Source organism: Pundamilia nyererei, unplaced genomic scaffold (assembly GCF_000239375.1).
Source record: "Pundamilia nyererei isolate P.nyererei 1_Seehausen unplaced genomic scaffold, PunNye1.0 scaffold00036, whole genome shotgun sequence".
NCBI classification, from domain to species: domain Eukaryota; kingdom Metazoa; phylum Chordata; class Actinopteri; order Cichliformes; family Cichlidae; genus Pundamilia; species Pundamilia nyererei.
Window position 1 is genome coordinate 4429131 of NW_005187437.1, and position 15763 is coordinate 4444893.

General features: G+C 41.0%; 2 protein-coding genes across 2 annotated transcripts; both read right to left on the reverse strand.

The window, feature by feature from the left end:
• Positions 1–338: 338 nt before the first annotated feature.
• On the reverse strand, positions 339–6018 carry tmem44 (transmembrane protein 44). The gene is made up of 10 exons (XM_005730362.1): positions 5709–6018; positions 5503–5629; positions 5326–5416; positions 4889–5070; positions 4675–4761; positions 4425–4595; positions 3569–3730; positions 3198–3266; positions 2943–3068; positions 339–585 (listed from the first exon to the last, which is right to left on the reverse strand). The coding sequence occupies exons 1-10, from the start codon at positions 5891–5893 to the stop codon at positions 391–393; spliced, it is 1395 nt and encodes a 464-aa protein (XP_005730419.1). The 5' UTR covers positions 5894–6018; the 3' UTR covers positions 339–390.
• Positions 6019–7590: 1572 nt separating this feature from the next.
• lsg1 (large 60S subunit nuclear export GTPase 1) lies at positions 7591–13646 on the reverse strand. Its single transcript, XM_005730363.1, has 14 exons — positions 13429–13646; positions 12792–12918; positions 12141–12261; positions 11958–12044; positions 11715–11801; positions 11551–11611; positions 11194–11370; positions 10660–11022; positions 10285–10386; positions 9899–10042; positions 9681–9804; positions 9323–9402; positions 8752–8925; positions 7591–8137 (listed from the first exon to the last, which is right to left on the reverse strand). The coding sequence occupies exons 1-14, from the start codon at positions 13525–13527 to the stop codon at positions 7958–7960; spliced, it is 1926 nt and encodes a 641-aa protein (XP_005730420.1). The 5' UTR covers positions 13528–13646; the 3' UTR covers positions 7591–7957.
• Positions 13647–15763: the final 2117 nt, after the last annotated feature.

Here is a 15763-nt window from a genome sequence, read left to right on the forward strand (position 1 = left end):
GTCTGCTGAATGATGGAGAGGACAGACAAGCTCTGGGCGTCTAGTCTGGTTCTTATCTGCTCTGCCGGCTCTTTTCCCAGTCCAGCCCCGATAACCCAGGTCGACAAGCAAAATACAGGATATGACCCAGTAACCTTGAATGGCAGCAGGGGAGTAATAGTGTTTTATTAGGGAAGGTCTTTTCTGTAAACCTTTCTAAAAGGCCGAACGTCTTCAGGAGCTTGACGTTTGTGCTTCGCTACAGTGTTAGAAACAAAAAGGTACTCGAAATAACTTTAAACCAAAAACAATCAGTAATTTTTGTTGTAAAACAAGACGCATGACAGATTTATTTTTGCACTTTTATTTATTTTTTTATTCACAAATTACTGCACTCAGCATGTGTGAACTTCACTTAGCTAAGCTTACAACAGAGCCACACTCTTCCGTACCAGATAGAGCTTTCTGTGCGAGTCCAGACGGGGAACGGGCGCAGATGTTAAACGGTTCGGGGTTTGTCGGCCACTCTTGCAGGGGAAACTCGTCACCCTCCTGTTGTTTTGCTGTTGCTTTGCTCCAGTGTGTATTTGCTGCTTCAAAATCCCACTAGAAAATAAGAACATGTCAAAGTAATCGTACAAAGAATTATAGCAAAGTCATATAAACAGCTAATATTCTGAGACTAATGTGTCTGCTATGCTATAAAAGCATTTGGCAATAATCACATGGCACATATGATATATTAATGCACCCTAATGTTGATTTAAAATACAAACAAAGTATGTATTGATGAATTGGGAGGCAGCTCAGAAGTGTACCATACACTAAGTGTTCCTTAGTTTTCTAGGGGGGCTCATCAATGGTGGTCGTGTTGAATCATGCCCCATGAAAGCGTCAACTCGACACCTACAACACAGGTCTTGTATTGTTCACACAGTGACATTCCTGGCCAGCGAGAGTCAAACAACAGACTATAAACATCTCCCAAAATAGCAGAGGGTACTGGCCCCCTATAGACAAGGCAACCATTTTGCACCACTTCCTAGGCAGACAGACCCAGCCCACTGTTGGTCTTTAATCAAAGATCCTTTACAGCAGAACAATTGGACCACATGGCAAATCTCAAACAATTCCACCCATCACTGTAGCCCTAAGCCTCAGCTCAGCCAAGAACCAGAACTCAGCAGTAATGTGCGTGAAACACAGCACAATGGAGGTTTCAAGCTGCCGGCTGAGGCGACTGTCCAATTATCAGGATCACATGTAAAGTAGGAAAAGCCACTCATTTAAATACTTCAAAAAATGCTCTGTAATCTTTGTTTTAGTTCCCAGTTTGCTTTAAGGCTGTTAGGAAGTTAGGTAACCAAATAAAAAGTAAAAGATTCACTGATAGACCTGAACTCCTCTGGAGCTCTTTGTAATCAGGATTAAACATTAGACACAAAGTCATCTTGGAAAGAATCATTCTTTGTAAGATCGAGTGAAGAGCATCAGTAAATTCCAAGTGCATCAGACAGAAACGGCCCGGCTAAACTTTAAATTGCCTCCTGTTGTCTTTGTGAAGATTAAGCTGAGTGTTCACAGCCAAACAAAGTTATACTTTGTCACATTCAGCATAAACTTACACTTTTCCAAATCGCCTTTACTTCTCGAACAAACCAACTGTGCTAAAAGGGCATTCATGTCTTTTGTTTTTTCCTGTTTGGTGAACAGTATCAACCTGCGATTGTTTGTGCTTGCACCATTTGCCTTTGTTTCTGATTAAATGACATCCTCCATAGCCTGGCTTTCTAGTAAGGGAGTTTTTATGAGCATAAAGGCCTGACAAAGAAAAAAAAACCCAAAACACTTGGAATTTGAATCCTCTTGCAAACTCAGACTGTGTTTTTCAAAAAAGAGAAAACTATATAAATGTGAACTGTTCTCTAAAATAAGACTAGTGAAGATTTGATACTGGCTCAGCTATACACTGCAGAAAACTAAAATACAAAACACTGAGCTTGCACTCAGAAAACCACATGCACATCTCTCCATAGACTTCAACTTGTCTGTCCAATAAGAACATGCTGACTATTGTCTCCTTATAAGAACGTCTGAGGGCTGTCTTCTGACTTACTTCCCCCAAAGTCACATGTGCAAAGCACTAAGCCTAGTTGCACTATTACGTCTACTTATGAATTCTTCTGACTGCTGTATTTTCATACGCAGACAGTCAATACCATTCCTTTATAATAAAGGATCTCAACCCTAAAGTGGCACTAAAACATAGGCAGTTTTGTCAGTGCATTTCTTATTCACCATTTCCACAAGCTGACTCCAGACCCCCTGGCTTATGATAATGAGTCATAAAGTCATTACCTCTTTAGGAACTTCACCACTGCTGTTGTGCAAATGACTCAATAGCTTAAACTCATAAAAAGACTCATACTAACAGAATCAGGTCATCACAGCATTTCATGTAAGGTGGCGTTACACAAAGGGTTATGTTCATTCATATTTTTATAACAGCCATGCACACTATCCAGCATACAAACATGCTGTCACCACCTAGTGGCACTTTGGAATAACTACATATTATAGCTATCCTTTACACCAGGGGTGGGCAATTCCAGGCCCCGAGGGCCGGTGTCCTGCAGGTTTTAGATCTCACCTTGGGTCAACACACCTGGATCACATGATTAGTTCGTTACCAGGCCTCTGAAGAACTGCAGGAGCTAATTTAGCCATTTAAATCAGCTGTGTTGGTTCAAGGACACATCTAAAACCTGCAGGGACACCAGCCCTCGAGGCCCGGAGTTGCCCACCCCTGCTTTACACAGTGAGAACTGACATTTGATGTATCAAGATTACCAGCTTTTTGAAAATATATCATAGCTTTAGAGAGACGGGGAGAAATGTTTATTTAGTGATACATTTGATTCATTTCTTAATTTAAGTGATTGTATCCAAGTAGTCCAATTCACCTCCAGATCCGAGCTGACCGGCGAGGACTCACAGGATGTGTCTGTGGAGCAGAAGCCGTCTGCTCTGATCGCCCCAACCCTCCTGCTGGGAGGCTCGCTTCCCACGTCTCCCCTGGGTGACGTCACCTTCTCGAGGGGCATTTTCAAAAATGAAAGCACATCTAGTATTTGAAGAATAACGGTGTGCAGTGAAGAGTTCCTATCAAACAAACTGCTGTTGTAAAAATGTAGTGTCACAACAGATTCTTTGCTTACTTTTCTCACAGGTTGACTGTTGACATCCATGTATTGGCCCACCTCTCTCATCTTCTGGAGATTTTTTATCTTTGAAGAAAAAGAATACTATTATAGTCACACCAAGGCTTTAGTAAACAAACACTATTAGAAGAACAATGCTAATAGTGTTTGTTGCAGAACGATGCCTGCATAGTGCTACTTCCAAATAACTTAATCCACACAAGAAAGCAGTAAGTAAAAATCCAATATTATCGGTATTACAGTAAAAAGCATGTTTATTATGGAAGTCTGATTGAAAACAAGCTATTAAATTCACTCTGAGAAATCCGAGAAGCAGCCTTGCGCACACAATAACAAAAAAGTGGTATGATTAAACAAAACAAGCTTACTTTTGTTTGTGCTGATGAAGGAATTTGCTCTTTTGTCTGTCTCTTCATGGAAGTGTTATTCTTTGCAGGGCGCCGTGAACCACCTAAAAGGCGCTCTGTATCTGCAAAAAGTCTCATAGCCTTCTTGCTGGAGCCTCTCTTGCACCAATGAGTAATTACAATCTGACATGACAGGTTAAAGGTCAACAAACCACACCACAGCATGACTGGCACAGACTCAAGCAAATCACCTAAATCTAGATGTAATGGACAGTAGCCCCGGTTTTAGTGAGAATCCACACTCACCATCAATTTTGTTAGGTACACATGTTCAGCCACTTGTTATTGGAAGTATCTAATCAACCAATCACAGCAGCAACTTCATGCATTTAGTCAAAATGACCTGCTGAAGTTCAGACTGAGCATCAGGATGGGAAAGGAAGGCGATTTAAGTCACTTTGAATGGTTGGTGCCAGATGGGGTGGTCTGAGTATTTCAGAAACTGCTGATCTACCAGGAGTTTCCCAAACATTCTAGTTTACAGAGAATGGTCAGAGAAATAAACAGTGACTCAAATAACAGTCAGTTGTCACAGTCTAGGCAAGCAGAAGAGGATCTCTGAATGCACAGTAGCTTTGGAATGTGTTGGAACAAAAGCTTCACATCATGGATGTAGGGCTGACAAATCTGCAGTAACTGTGTGATGCAATCACATCAATATGGACTCAAACGTCTGAGGAATGTTTCCAGCACCTTGTCGAATCTATGACACAAAGCTCTGAAGGCAAAATGAGGCCTGACCCCATACTAGCAAAGTGAGTTGTGAATCTCTACACAGTTTGAGTGATGCGTGGTCACACTTACTGTGTAAGGATACAAGAAGGTCTAGAGTCACACAGCCTGCTGATGACAGAAGCCATGGCATCGCTCTCATAAGAAATCTAAACTGAGTGTCACAGAGGAGTATGGCTGCAGTGTAGAGGGCACCAGCCAGTGAGCACAACAGTCCAGAGAAAATGGCAGTGTGGGTCACTTTATGTCCATTGCACTAAAAGGAAGAATACAAATAACACTAGGAACTTTATTAGAACAGTAACATGATTTTAAGTGAATGGTTTGTCACTTACTACTCTGCAGAGTTTGGGGATCCTGGAGGTACAGGCTATGACAAAAGACAGCAGCCCCAGTAGGTAACCCACGATTTCAGTGTTGTCCTACAGACAGACGGTTTTACGATGCAGCAGAAGGACATTTAGAGTAGCTGCAAAATGGCAATTCAAAAACAACAAAACAACCCAGGTGACAGCACTCATACACATGTGTCTGTTTGTGTAACCACACCATTGAAGAACTCCAGCTGGAGACTTGAAGGACAACATGCAGCAGCGTCCTCCCTTTGACGGGCTGCAGTGCTGAAGTATGGGAGACCCTGGACTTCAGAAAACCTCCTGCAACTACCATCAAGACACACACTGCTAGGAGATGCTGTCTCCTCCTCCTCTTCATCATCCTCAGCCTTTTTTCTGAGAGAGGACACCAGAGAGGACAGTTACAGTTAGAAAGCATTTCAATAGGTCCCCTGTTCATTTGTATGGTTATCTGTAGCGCCTCTCTGATAATTGTACCTACTGTTTTGCCAAAAGGGTTTGGTCGGCTGGATGACAATATTTAAACACCTGTGCTACCTTGCTGCTGCACTTTGAATAATGCACAATTGCTAAATTGTTTGGGAATGATAAGGTTTGCATTATTAAGATAAGGAATTTTCTTAATCATACCTGCTTTCGAATTCCAACACAGGAACACTGGAAAGCACCACAAAATACAGTTCACAAAATCCACAGCGGCAGCAAAAGCACCCATTAAAATCTGCAGAGAGGGCAGCGATAAGGAGTTACGGTATTTTAATGCATAAATAGAGTGAAAATACTTGGTTACACGTAGAACTGTGTTACCTGTATATGCAGCTGCCTGGACAGGATGGCTCCAGTTGTACTGCACAGGTTACCGATGAAGCAGTAGAAGAAAACCGCGGTTTCTCCCGGATTTTCTCCCCGAATTTTGCACCTCTGATACACGAACCTTCACAGTTACCACAGGTCAATGTTAGATATGTATTAAATGAATGGGGCCGGTGGGTGATTAATGATAATCTACTTACAGGAGACATGATAGCAGCAAAAGCAGCGCAGAAAGAAAGGTGAGACCAACAGGGACGCAAAGTGTGTCTGCGTCACGGGACAAACAGGTGTTAACTGAATCCACGCAAAAATCAACCAAACTAGTCAGGAAATAGTCTGATCGTTCCCCGACTTGACCATCCGCGATGTGCGCACTTTTCTTCATTTTAAGCGCAAATGCTCAGCGACAATCCGCAGAACCGATCAGAAACTGAGCCATGCTCCTAGTGGAATATGCACATTTGACTTCTTGCTCATCAAAAGCACAGCGGCAGCTCTCCAAACGGCCCGCACGCGGCAGGGAGGGGCTTACCTGTGCCACCTGTCATATATGGAAATACGTTCAAAGGCACAAGTGAAAATGTGGATTTTACGCTCTTTCTGTGTTTAGAGATGCCAACAAATAAATCATCATCCATTTATTTAAAGAGGCGCGTTCATTTGTAGCTACGATCAGGAGCATTGCGTGTACCTTAGTCCGTTTCAGGAATCTTACGCTTGATCACAGTGACCGCTTGCCAAAAAACGACTACAAATTGTTGTCAATGAGTTGTTGGGCTATGATCTGTCAAGCATATCTCTCATGAATGATAACAAGTGATTTTGAGCCACAAAGCACGTTCCTGTCACAAATGTAGAAGCTGCAGTCAGTTTTTGGCAAATTGACTTTTATATATATCCTTTATTTATCCAAGTCTCAGCAGAAATCTCACCAAATATCACATACAGCTGTTCTTTCAATACATTTAAAGTGGTCAAAAAGGATTGGATCGATTATAATTTAGAACACAGATTAGCTACAATAACAGAGTCATAAAAATACTCGAAAAACAGCTAATGTCTTTGCTTTAGACATAAACCCTTCATAAATCAGGCTGGTTTCAGTCTATCTACCAATATAAGCAAAGACATAAAAAACAGAAACATCAGAAATCACTGCCACAGGTTAGGGGTGTTTGCGATTATTTATTGTATATTATTAATTTTACACTCATGGGAGTTCCCACTTGTTCCCAGGTTTACAACATTTTGTAGCTTGTAGCTATTCTGTGATGGTAAGAAAATCAACTCCAAATTTATTATCTGGTTGATAAATACTCAAAAACAGTAAGAATTAGAAATGCTCTCAGATTCTTAGACACCTACAACCCTCATGCACTTCTTTAACCTCCTAGGACCTGGCGTCCACATATGTGGACATCACATTATATATATTATAGGGGTGGCTATAGCTCAGGCAGCTGGCTCCCCCAGTTTGCATGCCAAATATCCTTGGGAAAGATACTAACCCCTACTTGCTCTACGATGCATCCATCGGAGTATGAATGTGTATGAATGATAGTTAGAAAGCACTCCCTGTATAGATAATAGTGCTCGTGTGAATGGGTGTGTATGGGGTTAATGTGGCGTGTTGTATAGAGTGCTTTGAGTACTCCAGGAGACTAGAAAAGCGCTATATAAGAACCAGTCCATTTTACATTTTGGGTTGTCTAGACAACCCACAAGGGCCTGATATCCACTTACGAGGATGTTATACTGCCTCTGTTCCATCGAAACTTAAAGCCAATGTCCTCATGAGTGGATCTCATTTTTCTCAGAAACAAAAATCTGACACAAAAAAATAAAAATCACATCATTCTTTGTTTTTACATTCATCAGGTCCCAATCAGCCCAAAGAGCAAGGAGAAATTAAAAAGGCATCCCATGAAGGAGTTCGGGTAGTTGGCAAAGTTTAACTTATTCAGATTACAAAACTTGCTATTTCATAGTCTTCTATTACAAATACAAAATATTATATTTACACTGAAGCATTAAGTAATATATTGTTATGGAAATATGACAAAAAAGTGTCACACCAACATGAAAGCACGTGTTTATTCTACGTAACCCGGTTAAGTTACAAAGAGCATTGCTTTAAATGTATAAAAGTCAACATACAGTATTTTAACTGATTCAGAGACTTTATGTTGCTCTTTAACTGGTGATCAGCCTGACGGAGTGCACTGCACCATTTTGTTAAAACCAGAGCCGACAGATTATGCACCTCATTAGTTAATGTCATGACGGTCTGACTTTTCCACACTCACAGGATTAAAGGGGGCCTTCATCTACACAAAGCACTCAGAATTGATTCCCTTGGAATCACACATGAACCGTGCTTCAGGGTTTTTCCTAACGTACAGTTCACAGATCTAAGTTGCTCAAATTAACTTAGATTTTCTGATCATAATCAGGCATCCAGATGTTTAGTAATCCGCCGCACTTTCTCCTTCTTGTTCCTGTTGCCGTGTTTTTTCCAGGGTTTGCTCACTGCCATCTCTGATTCAGCTTTGCCTGGACCCACAGGTCCACTGCCTGGTTTGTAGCCCATCACAGACTGAATTCCTTTGGAGAGTGCCCGCACGTTCTCCTAAACAGAGGTTCATCATCAACAAGAAGAAAAAATCATTTAACTTCGTAATAAACTGCTCCTCTGCTGCAGACACACTTTATATTACCAAAAGTGTTCACTCGTCTGCCTTCACACTCATGTGAACTTGACTGACATCCCATTTTTAATCCATAGAGTTTGATATGATGTCCATCCAACCCTTGCAGCTATAACGGCTTCAACTCTTGTGGGAAGATTTTCCAAAAGGCTTAGGTGTGTTTATGGGACTTTTTGACCATTCTTCCAGAAGTGGATTTGTGAGATTACCACTGAGCTGCTGTCATTCCCAGTGGCTTCCACATTGTTATAATACCACTAAGAGTTAAGTGTGGAATATTTATTAGTGAGGAAATTTCACAACTAGCATTCGATCCCTGGAATTCACTGAGCTCCTGAGAGCATCCCATTCTTCCACAAATATTTGTTGATGCAGTCCGCGTGACTAGGCGCTTGATTTTACACACCTGTGGGCCTGGAAGTGATTGAAACACCTGAATTAAATGATTGGGATGGGTGACAGAACACTTCTGGTAATATAGCTTATATTACAACATCTACTGACCAAAAATAAGAGATCAGCAGGAATAATTTACCTGATGGAAAAAGTTCTTGTCAACCACGTTTTCGATTCTCTTAATTTTGTGTTGTCTGTTCATTACTGTGGAGAGGTCACTGCTGTCTGAGTCTCTCTTCTCAAACTTTTTGTGCTGCGGCTGGAAGTCTTCAGCTTTTATATGTGGAGGGGGATGGCAGTGCAGAAGCTTGCCCTGTAAGGAAAAGAGCTATCTTAGGCAAAGGACGTTGTAAACATGATGCATAATTGACTGGTAACTGGTCAAATCAACAAATTCAGTGGTTACAAGAGAACAGCTACACCTTACAAAAGACTGAAGACCTCCACAGTCTGCTTAAACACATAGCCGAACCACAGATGTGCTACAGCTACACTGTTTAACGCTGCAGGTGACAGAGCTGAGCCAAGATGAAAATAACTTATTTATCTCTCCTAGAATTTTCATCTGTTTTTTCCTCCCACTTTGTTAGGCTAAACATTTCATTAATGACCCACACTCACTCAACCACAGTCCAAAATTAAAACGTAAACACAAGCAACATAACTGTGTGTTTTTTCCAACCCACAACAGTTTGCAGTTGTGAACTTACGCTCACATAATCCTTCAGGACGTAACGGGCCGATCTGGACTGATCGGGCTGGCCGTGCGACGTCATGAAACCTCTCATATCTGAAACAGACAAAAAAGAAAAGGCTATGTTATAAAACAAAGAAATTACATCAAGGGGAAAGACAGCTAGCAGCATCTAAGGGTGCCACAGTGAGGTGACAGTATCACAATTTGACCTAGGGACCTCTGATCAAGGAGGAACACAATACATAAAATTAAACCTATAAAATAGATTTTTTTTAAAGAATCTAAGATGGTTTACTCTCTCGAGTTGTACATATTTCACCTATTGTTAATCTATTCTATCCAGACTCATGATAAATATCTATTAGCCTCACATCCATACGCCATCAGCAGCTCTTCCGCAGTGGGCGGTCTGTCAGGGTCTTCATCTTCCCGCGGTCTGATAATATTGATGCCATAGGTGCCTTCTAACACGTGCCGAGGGATCGTCTGACATATGTGACCAATCTGTTAAGAACTACATGTCGTAAGCATCAGAATCAATTATAAAGCAGAACAGGCAGAGTCTAGCTTTCTGTCACGTAAAGGATATGAGTGAGATCGCAGGTACGTGGTCTCTCATCTGGTCTATGGGCAGAATCCCAGAGCAGATCATCTCAGCTTTGGTAGAAACGAAGGAGGGCATGACCAGTCCTGGGCAGTCACAGAGACACAGGCCTGGCTCCACATATAACGTCTGTCATAAATGTCAAAAACAAAAACACACAAAAAACACCATCATAATCATCCATCCATCCTTTTTCAGGGGCGCGCTGGAGCCTATCCCAGCTGTGTTAGGGCGAGAGGCAGGGTACACCCTGGACAGGTCGCCAGTCTGTCGCAGGTCTAACATCATTATTATAATAATTATCATTATTATTATTATTAAGCTTCTTGCTGGTGGAATCCCTAACCTGCATTTGAGCAGTAAGTACCTACCTGAAAGTGTTTAGTGTGTCCAGGAGTGGCTGAGACAGAAACCTTCTTGTTCCTCAGAATAGTGTTGATGGTTGAACTCTTTCCCACATTAGGATACCCGACCTGTTGGTTCCACCACATAATGAACATTTAATTGCTTTAAAATAACTCATACTGAGGAAAGTGTGGAGCTTCTTCCCCGACTATGAATCCAATTAAAATGTTTCCTGTTCCTACGATTCTAGTAAAGCATTAAAAAGACTCCTGGTAAATTGTGCAGTGGTTCAAACGCTCTTACTAAATATAAATATACAACTCGATCCCAAAATTCAAAGGCGGTGTGGCTACAGCATGCAATTTACGCTAGACTGACAGATAGATGGTCCTTTTACTCACCAGTCCCACTGTCAGCTGCCCTTCTTTAACCCTGGAGCCGTTGTGAACAGCCTTGAACATTTCCAGCAGCTCATCCTTGCGCAGCAGACGGCTGGAGTTGTGGAAAGATGCATCAGATGAACCAGCAGTCTCTCCCTCTGCTTCTTCCTCGCCTTCTGAACAGGTCTTCCAGTCCTCCTCATCTACGCTTACCTCTTCCTGCTCTTCCTCTATGTCACTCTGTTCTCCCCCGTTGTCCTCATCCTCCTTATTCTTTACCTCTTCCTCTCCATCTGCACCTTTCTGACTCACATCTTCTTTAATTTTCCATCCTCCTTCTTCTGGATCACTCTCTTCACACTCTGGATCGGCCACCTCCATGCCCTGTGAGGGGACAAGTTTCTGCACTATTTTTCACTGGGATTAAAGACGGCAGGATGACGCCAAAAGGTGACTTTTTCTTCAGTACAATAAATTATCTGTTCCCTAAAAAAAATACAAATGCATCACAGTTCAGAGAAGAGAGAAAAGTTCATCAAGCCTCCGCGCTCTCACCTTTTCCTCTGCATCCAGCCTGTTGCCTTCAGCCAGAGCAGACCAGAAAACTGCCCTCAGCCCCTCTTTCTCAAAGTATTTGGCCCAGACTCGCCTCTGCTCCCTGGTCAGTAGATCAGCTTTGTTCACCAGAAGCATGTTCACCTTATGCTCTGAAACTTCTTTAACATAGGACTCCTGGTGCCACACAACCAGAGAATTATTACAATCACTGCAGTACAGTTTAAATGTATGTAATGATGGATACAAGCAAATGTTGACAGATGAAATATGCAAAATGATTAAACAAAGTGCAATTATTTTCATATATGAAACCAGATTTCTATCATCTGTCCACTATTGAAACAAAGCACTTACAAGGTCCAGACATCTGAACAGCAAAGGATTTCTGGCATCAACAATTTGAACAACGACGTCACTAAAATAAGAAAAAATAAATATTTGTTTTTTTTCCCCCTCAGCATCACATAATGAGAACAGATTCCTCAGGAAATGTGATATGCTGTTGATTTGGGTTCTACCTCCTCTCAATCACTCTCCACAGCTGTCTCCAAAATTCAAGGTTTCTCTCAAACGGGGTGAGAATTAACTTCTGCTCCTCTTCCAGCCTTTGAAGAGAACACTTGTAATTAGATTACAGGCAACAATAATCCAGCACAAATGTATCATAAGTCATTAATTAGAAAATTTTGAATGGTTATCCCTGCATTTCACTACTGATTCTTAACACCAAAAGTGACTCAGAGTACAGAAAAGCTGCATACTGTGCAAGTGCTCGTCTCCACTCCAAGAAGCTGTCTTTCTCTGTCTGTTGAAGCTCGTCTGGACTGGTGCTTTCATCCCAGTGGGGTCTTATAACAAGGAAATACACAACAGATCTTATCAATGCAACATATTATTTATACGTTAGACAAATTAACCTGTAAAAACATGTCGACTCAAATCACCGTCTCGGAATTCTGAGGAAATGTTTGTTGTCTTCGTGCAGCTTCATCAGTTCGCTTTTCTCCTCAGCTGTTAATAAGCCCGCTCGAGCTTCTGCCGGCACAAACTTGATATTGAGCTTCTCTAAGAAAACACAGAAATGAATGAAAGTGATTAGATTAACAAGCAGAATCAAAAAGGCAGATCTGCAGTGGAGATCACATAATATTTAAGACAAAAAATACTTAAAAACACAGGAAGAATTACTTCTGTTAGGTTTATACACGTAAATATTGTGGACTAAAATTCGATGTGGAAGGCTCATTCCCAGTTATCGCAAACACTCGATTGCAGTTGTTGCTACCCAAGGACAACCAGTTGCTAGGTTTATGGGGACAATTACTTTTCCACATAGAACCAGGCAGCTTTGATTTGTCTTTTTCCCTTAGTAAATGATGTCATCATTGAACAATTATCTTTGTCTAATTTATCATTTAATTTGTTGATGTCCTGAAATGTGCAAGTGTGACAATTATTCAAAAAAATAAGAATTCAGAAATGGGACAAATACTTTTTCAGAGCACTGTAGTTTCCCATGTTTAATAAGTAAAAAAAAGAAACATACCTACAATTCACCTGAAAACTAAACATGAGTGAATCAAATTGCTATTTACCTGCAACAAACTCTGTTCCTGCCAGTTCAGCTGTGGCCAGAAAGTCATCCATGGAACTTTGTTCTGTCACTGACTGCAGGTTCAGCCGCCCCCAGTCGTAGCCATCATTCAGTTCACTGGTGTGGAGCTGAAAATATAAAGAAAAAACAATGACAACAAACTTTCAGTAGCTTGACCAGCAGTAAGTGCCTGTGAAAAAGCGTCGAGATTAAACAAAGCAGCTGTGACTGGGACATCATCGCCAAATAGCGGATCATTTTCACATCCTTGCATCCAAACCACCCTTTGACTTGTTCTAAAAATAGTTGAGATTTTGTTAAAACAATTTCCCAGAAAAGTTTATCCCCATTACAAACGTACCCCAGTCATTTATTTATATACGTAATAGTCCTTGCGCATTAGTTCGTTTGCTCTAAAACAACAGCATCAGTAAATGTACATCCTGGTAAGCCAGTGTGGGGTAATCGTAACACTAATACTAACAGCTAAGTGGAATTTAAAAAGTTGAGTGACATTTAAAAACGGGGTCACAACTGCTTAGGGGATGATACTATATCACGAAAGGTCTCATATCTATATCTGTGATTATCTGAACACGTTTAACACAAGCTAAAAAAAACAAAAACGTGTGTCATACCCAAGAGTCGCCCCTTTTGTTTCCCCGGCCTGCCTGGAGCCTCTCCTTGATCAGAGCTCTGCCCAGCACGGCTCCTCCGCCCGCCTTCTTCTTGCCCATAATAGCCTCCGATGCTGTCACTTCACAAAACACAGGAGGAATATAAAACTGAAGAATACTGCGGCCAGCCACTCGCTTCAGAGACCCATGTGCACTACCTACAGCCTTGTTGTCGTAAAAACCGGAAATGGAACAAACCAAACGATTAACATATCCGGACAATTAAATTGGTGTTGGACTTTAGAAGCCATGTTATTTTATAAAAAGCTACCCTTTATATTCTTTATACTGTTAATAAAATAAACTCTAAAACAGTAACAAACATTATCTTCTAATTTGTGTGATAAATACAGGCGGGAGAGTAGCTGTGGTACATTCCGGTTACACGCTCAGCGGTTAAATGTGCCCTGAAGAAACACCGACAGAAACAACATGAGTTCCTCGTATGTCACACTTGGGAGTGATCGGGATGTTAGAATTAGATTAAATTAGAAAAGAGTATGTCTGTACTGTGCGATACTTCTAAAGGCAAATTGCTTTCCATACTTTGGTATCGTTCCAATAGAACGTAAATGCAGTACTACACATAGTTTTACCCTATAAAGACAGCTTAAATGGGAGAAAGCAGTGTGATTTATGAGATAATTCATCATTCTGAACACATTTTAATGACCACCTTTTAATGTCAACAATAATTAGTTAATGCAAGAAAAAAACATAACTTTCAGACTATCCTGTATTTTGAAATTGGGTGTTTTGGAGACATGGAATGTAAATGTGCATGTCTCTAAAGAACTTTGTGTCAGCATCTGTTGTTTAGATGTGTTATGGGCTATAAATAAAATGACAGTCAATACAAAAAGGTTCAGTCATTTTTCATAGTGCATGTTTGAGATACATTTTTTCATTAACAAAACCACCAACACAACACAGTTAACATAGTTCAGTGGGCTACATACTGAACTTAGAGGAGAGAAACAAAGTAACAATCATATCTCCCTAGTATTGATTAGATACCAATATCAGTGTTGGTATTGACAGTATCAATATCTGGACTGATCCTCCCACCCCTGGGGTATATGGCCCTCTCAATCTAAGCTGTCCCTCAGATCGGGGTATAGTTAGAAGGGCAAGAGTGAGATGTTTTGGACACCTCCTAAAACAGAGGGACGATGCCAGGCACCAGCAGCAGCAGCTCATAGGGGAACAAACCATCCCCTTGGTGCCTCTCAGGAAGCTGCTGAACGGACAGTGCTACTACAAACCCCCGGTGAAGCGCAGCCGGAGTGCACCAAAATTGGGCTCTATCACGGAGGACTTGGTGGGTGAGGAAGAGGAGGAGAAAGCAATGCACTTTGAGTGTGAGGACATTCTGGACACGGACAATGATTGTGTTGCCAATGGCAAACAAGAGTTGACTCAAATTATTAATGACTTGGGAGAGATGAGCATAGGAAACGACGATGTTTTCAGGGTTTTTTTTTCTGTGCTGCAGAAACTTGTAAAACTACTGTGAACTTGGTGGATCTGTCCAGATCTTTGACTGGAAACTATTTCTATGAATGAGTGGTTAAAAAATGTGTAAGTGAAAAGCTGCCATATTTCAGGTCCCAAAGTCAAACGAACACTGAGGGATCACTGAGAGCTAAAAATGGTCCAACTTCTTTCATCTTTAATAAAATGATCAGCGTTGCTGCTTTACCAGTTTAACAATTAAGTTTAACATCCAGACATCCATGAAAACAGAGTTTATTCTATTTAACTGAGTTAGAGGTTAGCGGGAAGTTAGCTCGCTAGTTTCCACCTAAACATGATCATCACAATTAGTGTTACTAATTCATACACTGGTTTATCATCTAGACTTTTTGTCTCATTCAGCACCATGATCAGGTCCAGTTTTTATTTCATCTTTGATTTTTCAGCTGCTGTGCCTGAGCAGCCTCCCAGAAACCCTTTGTTGCAGTTAGTCTTCCTCCAGAAGCCATCTGGCTGCTTGATCCAGCTCTGGCTGCTGCACCGGGAAAGAGCAGTGAGGAGGTGGATTGATAAATGAAATTCATAACAAAAATTCATAATGGACTTTTTCCATTTAGAAATAATAAAAATCATCTTTCTTTTTAATTGCTATTAACTGACAGTCAGATAACCAGCTTTTAAAAACATATTCATAAACACTTTGCAGTCAACAAAATTTGCACAGAGGTTATAGATGAAATAAAAGTATCACGTGTGTTCTAGGTGTGTTTATAACTCTGTTATTGTACATATTCTGTGTTATACATCATAATCATTCCAG